Raw genomic sequence first — 15,177 nt, forward strand, 5'->3', positions numbered from 1 at the left:
AGGTAGTGTAGCTTGCAAATTGAGGTACAGAACAAGCAAGGCAGCTGCACACTGGTCCAATAATCAGAGCAAGAACAAGAAAGGTGAGGCTCGCCGAGCCATTTATCGCGCTGCCTTTCAATTAATCCCACATGTGTTTATCGGCCAGATTGGCACAATAAAGTAACTACCTCAATAGAACATTCCTCAATGAATTATGAGGATTTACTTATATAACTCAAGTAAAATTCCTAGATCATAAACCAAACTCATTGTCATTCAAATCTATTCTGACTCATGGTGACCCTCTAGGACAACTGCCCCTCTGGCTTTCTGAGACTGTAAATATTTACCAGAGTAGAAAGCTTAGTCTGTCTCTCGTACAGCAGCTGGTGGTTTTCAACTGCTGATCTTTGGGTTAGCAGCCCAATGGGTAATCACTAGTATTAGGGCCTGGATCATAGTTATCAATAAACATTAGCTATAACATGGAGAAAATAGAAATGTAGCCTACAAGGAAGACCAGCTAATAAAAATATTCAAATTTAAGCTCCAACCACTAAAGCCAATCAATGATGAAGAACTTTAAGAATTCTACTAGTTTCTTCAGTCTGAAATTGATCAAACATGCATTCAAGATGCATTGATAATTTCCTGTGATTAGAATTGGAAATTTGGAAACAAAGAGGAAGGACTAGTAATTGGAAAATATGGTCTTGGTGATAAAAATGAAGTCAGAGATCACATGATAAATGTTTTCAAGACCAGTGCTTCTTTATTGTACAACACAAAAGGTAGTTATGCACCTGGACCTCACCAGGTGTATTACACAGCTATCCTACTGACTATGTCTGTAGGGAGAGATAATGGAGAAGCTCAATATCATCAGCCAAACCAAGGTGAGGTCTGATTGTGGAAGGCGCTGATTGTGGAAGGATTACAACTGTTCATATGCAAGATCATGTTGAGCCTTAGTGGTGCAGTGGTTACAAGTTGGACTGTGATTGGCAAGGTCAGCAGTTCAAAACCACTAACTGCTCCTTGGGAGAAAGACAGGGTTTTCTACTCCAATAGAGTTACAATTTCAGATACTACCTTGTCCTATAGGGTTGCTATGAGTCAAATTTGACTCAATGGTAATAAGTAAGTTCATGTTGAAGCTGGAGAAAATGTTTAGAAGTTCACAAGAGCCCAAGTCTCATCTTGAGTACATCCCACCTGAGTTTATAGACTTGATCAACGGAACACTTATGACCAAAGACCAGATGAGGTATGGGATGAAATCAAGGACACCATACATAAAGGAAGCAAACGGTCATTAAAAATGTAGCAAAGAAAGAAAAGACCAAAGTGGATTTCAGAAGAGACTCTTCAAACGTGCTGTTGAACATAGAGCAACTAAAGCAAATGGAAGAAAGGATGAAGTAAAAGTGTTGAACAGAAAATTTCAAAAGGTAGCTTGAGATGACAAAGTAAGGAACTCGAATGAAATGTGCGAAGACTTGGAATTAGAAAAACAAAAGGGAAGAATATGCTTAACATATCTTAAATGGAAAGAATTAAAGAAAAAAATTCAAGCATCGAGTCGAAATTTTGGAGGATCCTATGAACAAAACATTGAACAATGCAGGAAGCATCAGAGAAGGAAGGAAGGAATACGCAGAGCCACAGTGTTGTAAAGAATTAACCGACATTCAACCATTACCAGAGGTAGGCATGTGATCAAGAGCCAATGGTACTGAGGAAAGAAGTCAAGTTGCACTGAAGACATTAGTGAAAAACAAGGCTCTAGGAATTGATGGGATACCAATTAAAAAGTTTCAACAAACTAGTGAAGCATTGGAAGCACTCACTAGTCTATGCCAAGAACGCTGCAAGATTTCGGGCCACTGATTGGAAGAAATCCCTATTTGTGCCCATTCTAAAGAAAGATAATCTAAAAGTATGTAGATGTTATTAAACAATAACATTAATATAACATGCAAGTAAAATTTTCATGAAGGTAATTTTAAAATGGAACTAGAGTCCACAGGAAGCGGCCAGAACTCAAGCTAGATTCAGAAGATGTTGTAGAGTGAAGGATATCGTTATTCACATCAGATGGATCTTGGCTGAAAGCAGAGAACATAAAGAGGAGGTTTACTTGTGTTGTCTGGACTATGAAAAGGCATCCAACTGTGTGGAATCTATCAAACTGTGGATAGCCTTGTGAAGAACTGGAATTCTAGACCAATTCATTATGCTCTGTAAGAACTGGAACACAGAACAAGAGGCAGTCGTTCAAAGAGAACAAGGGAAATCTGCATGGTTCAAAATCCGAAAGGTGTGCATCAGGGTGGCATCCTTTCCATCTCTATGCCAAGCAAATAATTTCAGAAGTTAGACTGGATAAAGAAGAACACGGCATCAGGATTGGAGTAAGGCCTGTTAACAACCCTGCTTGCTGAACGTGAAGAGGTCTTAGGCATGAGGATCAAAGACTACAGCCTTCCATGTATTAAGAAAACCAAATCCTCCCAGCTGTACAATAAGCAACATCATTATAAACAAAGAAAATATTAAAGTCGTCAAGGATTTCCCTTTATTTGGATCCACAATCAGCATTTATGGAAGCAGCAGTAAAGAAATCAAAGGATAGATTGCACTGGGAAAATCTGCTGCACAAAATATATTTAAAATGTTAAAGATGACCAATCACAAGGATCTACACATAACCCCTCCCTGTGGAACGGGCAACAGAAAGTGAGTGAAGGGAGATGTCAAATGGTGTAAGACGTGAAAAAATAATAATAGTTTATAAATTATCAAGGGTTTGTGAGGGAGGGTGGGGCAGGGAGGAGTAAAAATGAGGAGCTGATACCAAGGGCTCAAGTAGAAAGAAAATGTTTGAGAATGATGATGGCAACAAACGTATAAATGTGCTTGACACAGTGGATGAATGGATGGCTTGTGATAAGAGTTGTACGAGTCCCCAATAAAATGACTGAAAAAATAAAATGTTAAAGATGAACGATATCACTTGGAGGACTAAGGTGGGCCTACGTCAAGACATGTTTGCAGTCATCTCATATGCACTGAATGAATACGAGACACAGAGGGAAAATGTTGCATTTGACTTATGATTTTGAAAAAAATTGGAAAAAAAATGGAGGGGTTATGTGTAGATCCTTGTGATTGGTCATTTTTAACATTTTAAATATATTATGTACTGCCAGAAGAACAATCTGTCTTGGAGGAAACAGAGCTAGCATGTTCTTTGTAAGTCTGGCTGGTGAGGCTTTGTCTCACATACTGGGGACACGTGGTCAGGACCAGGCACACCTCGTTCTGTTGGGCATAGGGTTGCTGTGAGTCTGAGCAGACTTGATGGCACCTAGCAGCAACAACAAGAAGTAGATACCAAGGGACTTCAAAATGTTCATGGACATTTTGTTACATTTTCACTACATTTAACCACAGACTTTGTAAAGGCCTAATGTATAGGAAGTCATTGCTACTGCTGTGCGTCTGGAGACAAATCCAACAGAGCAACTCTGCCCCCATACGGTGTACTAAGCCCTGATGGCACAGTGGCTAAAGTGCTCATCTGCAAACTGAAAAGTCTGCAGTTTGAACCCACCAACTGGCTCCACAGGAGAACGATGTGGCTGCTGACTTCTGTAAAGGCGACAGCCTGGGAAACCCTCTGGGGCAGTCTTACACTGTGGGCAGGACTGGGTGGCAGGGGGACTCTTCACCCTGGTGGACTTCTTTCACTTTGGAAGTGTCTTGGTCAGCAACCCAAGCACTTAGTCAAGGCGAGAGGTGAGAAGGATGCCAGGAGAAAAGAAGTCACTAGATCCAATGTTATTCAAAATAAAGGGCTTAGATAACGGAAGGGGTGGGGAAATAAAAGGAAAGGTGGGAAAGGAGGCTGAGGTAGCTACTGCCAGGAGGGTTGACTTCCATGCATTAGCATATCAATAGACCCAAGCCTCAGGTCCTCTGGAAAGGAGGAGGAGAGAGAAGGCATGGGTAACCTGAGGTAAAAATCTTACAATGATAAAGGGTTATCTCACACCTCAAGGATTCAAGATTTAAGATGCAGATTTATGAACCTACTTTCACTTGTTTGTTAAAGGAAGCTCTTAACAGAAAGCTCAACAAGATAGCATGAAGTGTTTTCCACAAATTAAATGTCTTTAACTAATGTATAATTAATTAATGTATGCAGTAAGTTCTTGAATTTCATTTTCTCTAATTTAGTTCTCCCTTTCACACACACACACACACACACACACACACACACACACACACACGCAAACGCCCCTCCATCAAAGGAGTACAGCTTACCATCTTCCACAAAACAATTTTTAACAGGTCATAGTTAAAATTTAACTTTTTTGTGTCCTTTAAAAAGTACTCAAAAAGTAGTAATTTAAAAAAAACTATATTCATCCAAGTCTTCTCTTAGGAAATGTTACAAATACTATAACTAAACCTAAACTATAATAAATTGCATATTTATTCTTTAAAAAAAATCATTTTATTGTGGGCTCTTACAGCTCATTACAATCCATATATCCATCCATTGTGTCAAGCACTATCGTACATATGTTGCCATCATAATTTTGAAAACATTTTCTAATTAAGCCCTTGGTAACAGCTCATTTCCATCCCCTCCCCCACCCTCTCCCTCATGAACTCTTGATAATTTATCATTTATTTTCAAATCTTACACCTTCACCTACTTTTCTGTTGTCCATCCCCCTGGGAGGTGGTTATATGTAGATCATTGTGACCGGTTCCCCCTTCCTTCCCCCACCTTCCCCTTATGCTCCTGGTATTGCTGCTCACATTATTGGTCCTGAGGGGTTTATCTGTCCTGGATTCCCTGTTTCCAGCTCTTATCTGTACTTGTGTACATGCTCTGGTCTATCTGGATTTGTAAGGTAGAATTGGGCTCATGATAGTGGGGGGAGGAAGCATTAAAGAACCAAAGAAAAGTTGTACGTTTCATCGGTGCTATACTGCACCCCTGACTGGCTGGTCTCTTCCTTGTGACTCTTCTGTAAAGGGATGTCCAATTATCAACAGATGGGCTTTGGGTCTCCACTCCACACTCACCCTCATTCACATTGATAACATTTTTTGTTATGGGTCTTTGCTGCCTGATACCTGATCCCATCTACACCTCGTGATCACACAGGCTGGTGTGCTTCTCCTTGTGGGCTTTGTTGCTTCTCAGCTAGATGGCCACTTGTTTATCTTCAAGCCTTTAAGACCCCAGATGCAAAAAAAAAAAAAAAAAGACCCCAGATGCTATATCTTTTGATAGCCGGGCACCATCAGCTTTCTTCACCACATTTGCTTATGCACCTGCTTTGTCTTCAGCAATTGTGTTGGGAAGGTGGGCATCAAAGAATGCCAGGTTATTAGAAAAAAGTGTTCTTGCATTGAGAGAGTACTTGAATAGAGGCCCAATGTCTGTCTGCTGCCTTAATACATAACACATAAATAATTGTACACAGATCTATATCCTTATCATTATATTTATATTTGTATGTACCTATATTTACACCTCTGTAAATGTCCCATACCTCCAAGTTCTGTCATCTATTTCCTTTTATTTTCCTCTTGTCCCACTATCATGTTCCGCCTTCATACGGCTTTTGGTAATTCTTCTCGGCTACATTGCCCTTGATCAAGCCACACCAGGTATCCTATGAACTCACCATTGACTGTAGATCACTTGTTGTTCTCTTGTCCCTGGGTTTGCTGACACCCACCTTCCGTTCCCCTGCCTCCCCCTCTCCCATATCCCCAGGGAGCCTTTGATCCTATTGTTTTCTCCTCCAGATTGTTTATCCTGCCTATCTTATCTAGATAGACATGCAGAGACAATAATAAGCACAAAGACAAGACAAAGCAAAACAAAACAATAAACAAAAACAAAGCAAAACAACACCAAAACAAAAAAAAAGAAAAGCCTATAAATAGTTCCAGGTCTGTTTGTTGACCTTCAGGAGTGTTATTCGGTTGTTATTCGGTGGAGTCTGATGGGGTGCCACGCCCTGGCCCCAAAGTCTATTTTTGGTACTCCTCAGGAGTACTCTACTCCCCTTGCTGCTTCCCTGCATATTTATCCTTTAACAAAAGAAAATCCACTTACGTCAAATCACCATTTTTTGTGATATAACTTCCTTGATTTCAATTATCTTACTAGTACGTACAGATAAAATTAATAAATTGGGTTTTTAACCTGGTTTTTCTAACTTCTCTTCCACTTGAACAGGTAGTTTAGGTGGGGTTTCAGGTTCTTCTTCTGTGATACTACTTTCCTAGAAGCAAACCAAAGAAAAAATAATGGGGAAAAGTTTGAAGAGATAAAGTTTTCCTTTGCCTTCCTAACTTACTTTAATACAACAAAGTTTTGTCTTTTAATTTACAAAGAGCAGAAGAAAGATGAGCTTGTGAGAAATGTAAGTCAAATAGTACTCTTATAAAGGATAGCAAGACTATTTCCTTGAGCATGCTATTCGGAGGGACCAGGTCCTGGAAGAGGACAGCATGCTTGGTCAAGTCGGGAGTCGATGGAAAAGAGGAAGAGCTTCAACAAGAGGGACTGACGGCAGAGCTGCAACCATGGGCTCAAACACCATGATTGTGAGGATGGCTCAGGATGGGTCAATGTGAGTGTACAAAATCAATGGCATTAACAACAGCAACAACAACAACAGAGAGCTATACCCCGGCTGGTAGTTGATATTATGGGGAAAGGATACATCCAAGCGTGTATTAGATTTTGAATGATTAATACATACATGATGAAAATGATTAGATAAATGAAATCATTTCATAACTTCAAGTAATATAAGAGGATACTCCCAGGGAACAAACGATCTTAAAAATTTTTATTTGGTAAAATATAGAAACGTTTGTCATTTAGATTGTTTTTTAATGTTCAATGCCGTGAAATTAATAATGTTCACCATGTCATATAATGGCCACCACTATCTGTTTAAAATGTTTCTTTAACAGAATGTCAGTGTCCCTTAAGCAATAACATCCCATTCCCAATCCACTACCTGTCATTCATAGCAACTAATACATTTAGGTCTCTATCCATTTTCTAGTCTATATATTTCACCTATTTAATTTCAGATTATATTTGCCCTCTTGTGTCTGACTTCTTTCACTCAGCACATAGTTTTCAAGGGTCATTCACATTGTAACATATCAGAATTTCCTTTTTCATTATGGCTGAGAAATATTCATATTTATAAACCACATTTGATTAGCCATTCATCTTCTCTCCCTTCTGGACCCTGTGGGAAATGCAGTGATGCATATTGGTGTACAATGATCTGTGGAGCCCTTGCTTTCATGTCTGTGGGTATATATCTACGGGTGCAATTGCTGGGCCATAGGCTAATTCTGGAACCTTCACGGCACAGTGGCTTAGCCCTTGGCTGCTAACCAGTGCATCAACATTTCAAACCACCAGCCAATCTGTGAAAGAGGGAGAGGGCATTCAGCTTCCATAAAGATTCCAACCACTAACCCACTGCTATCAAGTTCGTCTGACTTGTAGCGACCCCATATAGAACAGAGTAGAACTGCTCCTTAAGATTTCTAAGATTGTAAGTCTTTTTGAAAAATTTAAATATGACAGTTTTATTGACATGTAATTCACATATCATACAATCCAAAAGTTTAAACAAATTAGAGTTGTGCACTCATCACCACAGTCAATTTTAGAAATCTTTTTTTCCTTCATGTACTTATTATTATTAGCTCCACACTTCCCCACCACCTCCCCTGTCATAACCTCAGGAACTAATCCAATTACCATCTCCATGGATTTACCTATCCTGGAGTTCATATAAAGAAAAACATACAAAAACAAAACAAAAAAAATGAAACAGGAAAACCTCAGTTGAAAAGAAAGCAGAAAACAATAAAAATCAGTACAAATTTAAAATGGGACCAAAAGGGAGAACAACTGAAATGATGTTAAATTTTAACCTAACTACATCTGCATTAGTTCACTTTCCAATGCACTGTCTGATAGCAAAGCTATTCACATCCCTGATGAGTGGTCAGAGGGGATTCACCTGGGGCCTACTTCGCATGGGGACCCTGCAAATAGATTTTGGGTTGTCACTGTCATCCATAACCTCTGTAAACTGAACGATCAAAATTTAAGGATCATTCCCTCCTCTGGTCTTGGGTTTTCTTATTAACAGTCTTTGGATCCCACAGGCTGGTATGCTTCTTTCATGTGGGCTTAGCTAACACCTCTTTTGGATAGCTGCTTATTTTGCCTTTTAGATGCCAGACACTATGCTTTCTGATAACCAGACACCATGTGATTTCTTCACCACACTTTGGTATAGCACCATATCTTCAGTGATATTTTCATAAGGGAAAGTATTGAGGAGGGCCAAGTCATAAAAACCACTTGTTCATAGGGCTATGATTGAGAGTTCAAAATCTACTCATGTACCTATGTTTTATATTGGTCCCTTATTAATTTTAGAGACATCATTATCCTTTTATTGGGGAACATTATAACTCATCCCCATGTGGCCTATGGTAATTCTACTGATGGTATCACAAGTAAGGCAATGCTATAGGATTTCAAATACTATGTAGAAAAGGAAATTAGACATGTATAAGACAGCTTTTTTAGACCATAATACATGGATTGTTGACCTATACAGACAAAAACTCAAGTGACTGGACACTATTCACATGAGCAATGGGGGTTGGAGATAGAGAAAAATTAAAATACTTTAAAACCCATATCAGAAAGAAGATCAAGCTTACTATCTCATAGAAACTATTGGAAACTATGTCCCCTTATTACCCCTCAAGCCCTGAATTGAACTCACCCCACAGCTCAATTTTCAGCCAAATAATAGGCCTATAAGGTGACCAATAATAAAAGGGAGGTATGCACTCCTTAGAACAGTGGTTCTCTACCTTCTTAATGCCATGCAGCCCTTTAATACAGTTCTTCATGTTGTGGTGACCCCCCCCCCCGCCCCCCCTACCCCCCGCAACCATAAAATTATTTTTGTTGCTACTTCATAACTGTAATTTTGCTACTGTTATAAATCAGGCAACCCCTGTGAAAAGGTTTTCAACCCCCAAAGGGGTCGTGACCCACAGGTTGTGAACCGCTCCCTTAGAATGATATAAAAAGGTAGCATTTGCCAGGGATAAAGCTCAGAATATAGTTACATTATGGGAGTAGCAATCAATGTCAAATTTTCTCTGTAAATTTTCACCTAGATCACAATAAAAGTTAAAAAAATGAACATTTAAAAAAAATCAATTTATGGCATAAGAAGAGATATTTTGACCAATGTTAAATAATCAAGAGTCCAGAAGTAAGCCCATACACTTAGAGTCGACTAGAAGCCCTGGTGGTACAGTGGCTAACTCTGGGCTGCTCACCTCTTAGGTCGGCAGCTCAAACTCACCAGCAAAATAAGGCTAGCTGTTTTGGAAAGTCAGTTTCACGTGGCTTTGTCCAGTAGGCATGGTTATGCCTTTGTGAATGAGTATTATTTAAATTGTATTTTAAAAGTTCTCAGGAATGCACACCTCCCTGGTATTATTGTTCACCTTCTTGTTGTTAGATGCCATTGCATTAGGTGATCTAATGCAAGACAAAATGAAACACTGCCACGTCCAGCTCCATCCTTGCCCTTGTTTCTATGCTTGAACCCATTTGATGGAGTCATGTTGCCAATCCATGCCATTGGGGCCTTCCTCTTTTCCCCTGACATTCCCCTTTACTGAGCATGATGTCCTTCAGAGAAGCTGGATTGGAGGAAGGCTTAATATAAATCTGCAGTATCCAGATGACACAACCTTGCTTGCTGAAGTAAGAAGGACTTGAAGCACTTGATCAAAGATTGTAGCCTAAGGTATGAATTAAAAATCAGTGTAAGGAAGACCAAAATCTTCACAACTGGCCCAATGGGTAACACCATGATCAATAAAAAAAAAAGGTTGAAGTCAAGGATTTTGTTTTGCTCGAATCCACAATCAATGTACATGGAAGCAGCAGTCAAGAGATCAAAAGACAAGCTGCATTAGTTAATCTGTGACACAAGACCTCTTTAGAGTATTGAAGAGCAAGGGTGTTATTTTGAAGATTAAGGTGCACCTGACCCAAGTCATGGTATTCTCCAGCATGTGAAAGTTGCACATTGAAAAAGGAAGATCTTAGAGCAGTGGTTCTCAACCTGTGGGGGATCCCTTTCTCAGGGATCGCCCGATTCCTTACAGTCACCACCACATGAGGAACTGTGTGAAAGGGTCGCAGCATTAGGAAGGTTGAGAACCACTGCCTTAGAAGAATAGATGCACTTGACTTGTGGTGCTGGATCAGAATATTGAAAGTACCACGGACAAACCAATCTGTATTAGAAGAAGAAAGGCAAAAAAAAAAAAGCAGCAGCAAGGCTAGAGTGCTCCTGGAGGCAAGGATGGCAAGCCTTTGTCATTATCAGGAGAGACCAGTCCCTGGAGGAGGACATCATGTCGTGTTTGGTAAGGTGGAGAGGCAGCAAGAAAAGAGGAAGACACAGTGGCTGCACCAATGGGCTCAGGCATAGGAACGACTGCGAGGACAGTGCAGGAACGTGCAGTGTTTTGCTCTGTGTGCAGAGGGTCACCATGGGTCGAGATGACTTCATGGCACTGACCAACACCATTGTTGGGTGAAGTGCTCTGCATACGTCTAGGAGAGCAAGTTGGTTGGCTTTGTTGTTTAGATCATTTGTATTTCTGCTTATTTCTCATTGTCCCAGGCTTCATTAGAAGTGGTGTATTCGTCTCCTACTATACACTGAGCCTGGGGGTTCAGGGCTGAGGTCTCAGGGCACATCAAGGTATATTGGCAAAGCATAGCCCATAAAGATGATGCTTTAAGTGAAGCAATGAATAGGAGATCCACAGTGAGAGTTGGTGAGCTAGGCAGTGCACCAAGTGGGGAGGGGACCTCTGGTTACTGGGAGGATGTTCAGGTTCAGAGGAGAGATCAGACCTCTCTGGTTCCTGGTCACTGTTGCAGTTCAGGCAAGTAGAGCGAGTTATGTGGTTCTGGCCCTGATTGAAACATGCTTGCAATACTTCACAATGGCTATGCTCTGGCAGGCAAGCTGGCAATTCACCTCTCTGTCTGTTTCCTTGTTTGCTGTTTTCACTCAGCCTCATCTTCTAATCAGCATCTGAACTACTTCCCTGTCCTGTCCTATGAAGCGCAGGGCTGCAGACTGACATCTGAAGATTCACTGGACCTTGTGGGTCTTTGTTGGATGGTGCCTGGGCACTTTATCTGCCTGGTCCACCATCTTGACCGACCCCTTGAGGCTCATTTGAACACTGTGGCTTTAGAGTACATCTTAAAAGAAGTAAGAGTTCTCCTGTGAGCTGCAACGTGAGCTGTGGATTTTTATAAAATTCTAAGGAGAATTCTAGAGTGATTATGGGGCTCTTATGAAATATCGACTTGTGAATTAGAACTCATTTAGAACCTCAAGTCTATTGTGGATTTAATGAAGAGTCCTTGAAATTTCCCCTACAATGCTGATTCTTTTCCAGTAATTACTAATGAACTTATAACATTATACTGCTGGCCCCTTAACACACAGGCAGTGACAAGCTTGAAATGGAAAAGAAGCTATGAAGTTACCATTTCAGGGCTGTGATCTCAATCAAAACAGATCGGTTAAATTTTATTTATAAATATGAGCCCCTGTTTATACCTCTGCAAAAGGTGCCCTAGTGTCATAATGGGTTACACGTTGGGCTCTAACTGCAAGGTCAGCAGTTTGAATCCACCAGCTGCTCTACGGGAGAAAGATGAGGCTTCTGCTCCTATAAAGATTTACAGCCTTGGAAACCCCAAAGTGTCAGTTCCACTCCATCCTATAGGGTCACTGTGAGTCTAAATTTATTCCATGGCAGTGGGTTTGGTTCTGTTTTGGTTGTGTATCTGAAAAAGAAGCCCGGATTGTGTACATTGGGCTGCTAACCACAAGAGCAGTGGTTCAAACCCACCAGCTTTTCTGTGGGAGAAAGATGAGACTGTTTGCTCTCATAAAAATCCATGCCTCAGAAACCCTTTACAGCAGGGGTTCTCCACCTTCCTCATGCCGCGACCCTTTCATACAGTTCCTCATGTTGTGGTGAACCCCCCCAACCATAAATTTATTTTCGTTGCTACTTCATAATTTCATACTGTTATGAGTCAGGCGACCCCTGTGAAAGGGTCATTCGACCTCCAAGGGGTTCGTGACCCACAGGTTGAGAACCGCTGCTTTATAGGACAGCTACGATTTGGATTTGATGACAGCTATGCTTGGGGTTTGGTATATATCTGTAGAAAAACGGATGCTTTGGAATTATAGGGCTGGTGAATACGATTGCATATATCATGGACTGCTAGAAGAACCAACAAATCTGTCTGAAGGACTTACAGTAAGAATGCCCCCTAGAGTCGAGGATGGTGAGACTTCGTCTTATGCACTTTTACCATGTGATCAGGAGAGACCTGTCCTGGAGAAGGACATCGTGTCTGATATAGTAGAGGGGCAATGAAGAAGAGGCAGACTCTCCATGAGTTGGAGTGATGTGGCGCATGCCACAATGGGCTCAGACAGAACAAAGGGGGGAGGACAGTCCTGGCAGCGTTCTGTCCTACTGTGCGTAGACTAGCACCGAGTGGAAATAGATGTAATGGCACCACCTAACAAAAGGTCCAGAATATATAGAGAACTCCTGCAACAAAATCACTGTAACTGAAATAATCCGATTAAAGTGTGGGGGAAGAATTTCAATAAGCATTTCTCCAAAAACATATATACAATGGTCAATGAGAAGATGACCAACGTCTCTAGTCATTGCTGTTTTGTGCTGCTGTAGGGAAGTGCAAATAAAAATGACAAGAAGATACCATTTCATACCTAGTAAGCTTGCAAGCAAGCAAAAGACAGAAAATAACAAGTGTTGATAAACACGGGAGAATAAGCGCTCTCACACATTGCTCATGGGAATATAAAATAGTGTAGTCACTGTGGAAAAGAGTTTGGCAGTTCCTTCTGATCCAGCAATTTTTAATCTTAGGTCATATGCAAGAGCATTGAAAGCACATGCTCACATAAAAACTTGCCCACAAATATCCACAGGAACATTATTCATAATGGTCCCCAAGTAGAAAGAACCCAAATGTGCACCAACGGATGCATAAAATATGGTATATCCACACGATGAACATTGCTCAGCAACGAAAAGGCGTCAAATAGCGATTCATGCTGCCACACGACGGAGCAGCCAAAGCATGCTGCTTGGCCCCACAGAACAGACACTTTTTTCTGGACTCCATTAATATTAAATGTTCAGAAATCGGCAATGTGAGAGGGAAGAAAAGGTAGATTAGTTGTTGCCAAGGGCTACTGGGGAATAGAGAGGTTGAAATTGCCAGCTTCCTTTTTGGGGTAATAAAATGTTCTAAAGTTAATTGTGGTGACAGATGCACAGCGCTGGGAATACAGTACAAGCCACTGAGTTGTACATGCACTTAGCATGAGTAAATTGTGTGGTATGTAAATTAAACGTCAATAAAGCTGTTCATAATTTAACCTTATAAATTATTAATCAGTATTTATGAATATTATGTTTTTAAAATAGGAAAAGTACATAACCAATGATAGTATTTTATATACAGAAAACAGCTAAGTATCTGACCATGACTTCATTGATTGTTATCTCTCAATAAAGTATTTAAAACTATATATGAAGGGCGCGTTAGGTTACTTACCTCAGAGTCTTTTTGTTCTGGTGTTGGATTAAGAAGGTTTTCTAAATATCTAGATTTTTCTGCCCACGTATTAAAAGTTCTATATTCCTTTTTAATTTTTTCCAACCTGAAGAAAGAAAAAATAAATTATAGATAAAAAAGCAAATGATAGAAGAGTAATATGATAAGACTTGTCGAAAAACATATGATTATACTTACAAACATTTCAAAAAGGGGCAGATCAACAATATATTGTTAAGAGATATCATTGTAGTAGTTAATCAGAGGAGGAAGAGTAGAACAGAGGGATGTATAGACAAACTATTTCTGATATTAATGATGCTGTATTATTTAACCTCAATCACAAACATGTAGACACTGACTTTACAGTTCTTATGTATGCTTACATGTCTTAAAACTTCACTATATACTGACCTTATTTTAAATATAAACACGTTTTATAAATAATTCCACAGGTACGCAATATCTTTCAAAATGAGATAAGTGTTTTAAAAGAATTTAGCTCCTAATTTAAGAAACTGTAAAAGCCTTGATTTCCCTAAAGCTATAATCAACAAGAAATGAATGAAACTGAGCCTTTAAGATAAATCAACCAGGAAGAAGGCACATAACCCATCACTCCCCTGTCAGTTTGTCAGTGGAGTGGCTTGCAGGTTGCTATGATGCTGGAAGCTGTACCAACAGTATTTCAAATAACAGCAGTCACCATGGTGAACAAGTCTCAGCTGAGCTTCCAGACTAAGCAGGTGAAGCAGCAGGAAGAGCCTGTCTAGCGTTGAGGAATGAACCACTGAAAACCGATGACTAGCAACAGGACACGGTCGGATACAATGCTGCAAGATGAGCCCATCAGGCTGCAAAGGCGCTCAAACTATGATGACGTAAAAGTTGCCTCCTCAAAATACAATTGATCTTAAAACTTTGCATAAAGTAAAGATTTAGGTATCTTCATTTGCTGACAGACAAGACTCAAAATGAGTACAAACTGCTGTAAGCATCCATTAATGATAAGAAAGTGGAATGCACAAAGTATAAATCTAAAAAAACTGGAAGTCAGAAAAGAAATAAAATGCATAAAGATCAATATCCTAGGCATTAGTGAACTGAAATAGATTGATATTGCCCATATTGAGTCAGGCAAACAAAGAAAATGTTCTAAAACTGATTGTGGTGATGATTGTACAACTCTTCTTGAGTTGTTGAAAAAACAGTATTTACAACCGACAAAATTCTATCATGAGATCCCTGGCTTCGTTTCTAACACCAAGGCCATATTTCCAACTACTGTTCCTTCCTCTTCTTTTCCAAACAGTTTAATTGACGCATAATTTAAATGTCATACAATTCAATATTTCAATCACATCAAGAAAAGCTGTACA

At 39.9% G+C, this 15,177-nt stretch overlaps 1 protein-coding gene across 1 annotated transcript in view; it reads right to left on the reverse strand.

Moving 5' to 3' along the window:
- Window positions 1–15,177, reverse strand: part of C2CD6 (C2 calcium dependent domain containing 6) — a 118,025-nt gene that overhangs the window by 56,939 nt on the left and 45,909 nt on the right. Inside the window, 2 exon segments of the mRNA XM_045296649.1 lie at window positions 6,221–6,299; window positions 13,799–13,904. Coding sequence (XP_045152584.1) covers window positions 6,221–6,299; window positions 13,799–13,904 — 185 coding nt within the window.

This window comes from Echinops telfairi, unplaced genomic scaffold (genome assembly GCF_000313985.2).
Source record: "Echinops telfairi isolate 266 unplaced genomic scaffold, ASM31398v2 ScPeMD7_3;HRSCAF=10, whole genome shotgun sequence".
In the NCBI taxonomy this organism is placed as follows: domain Eukaryota; kingdom Metazoa; phylum Chordata; class Mammalia; order Afrosoricida; family Tenrecidae; genus Echinops; species Echinops telfairi.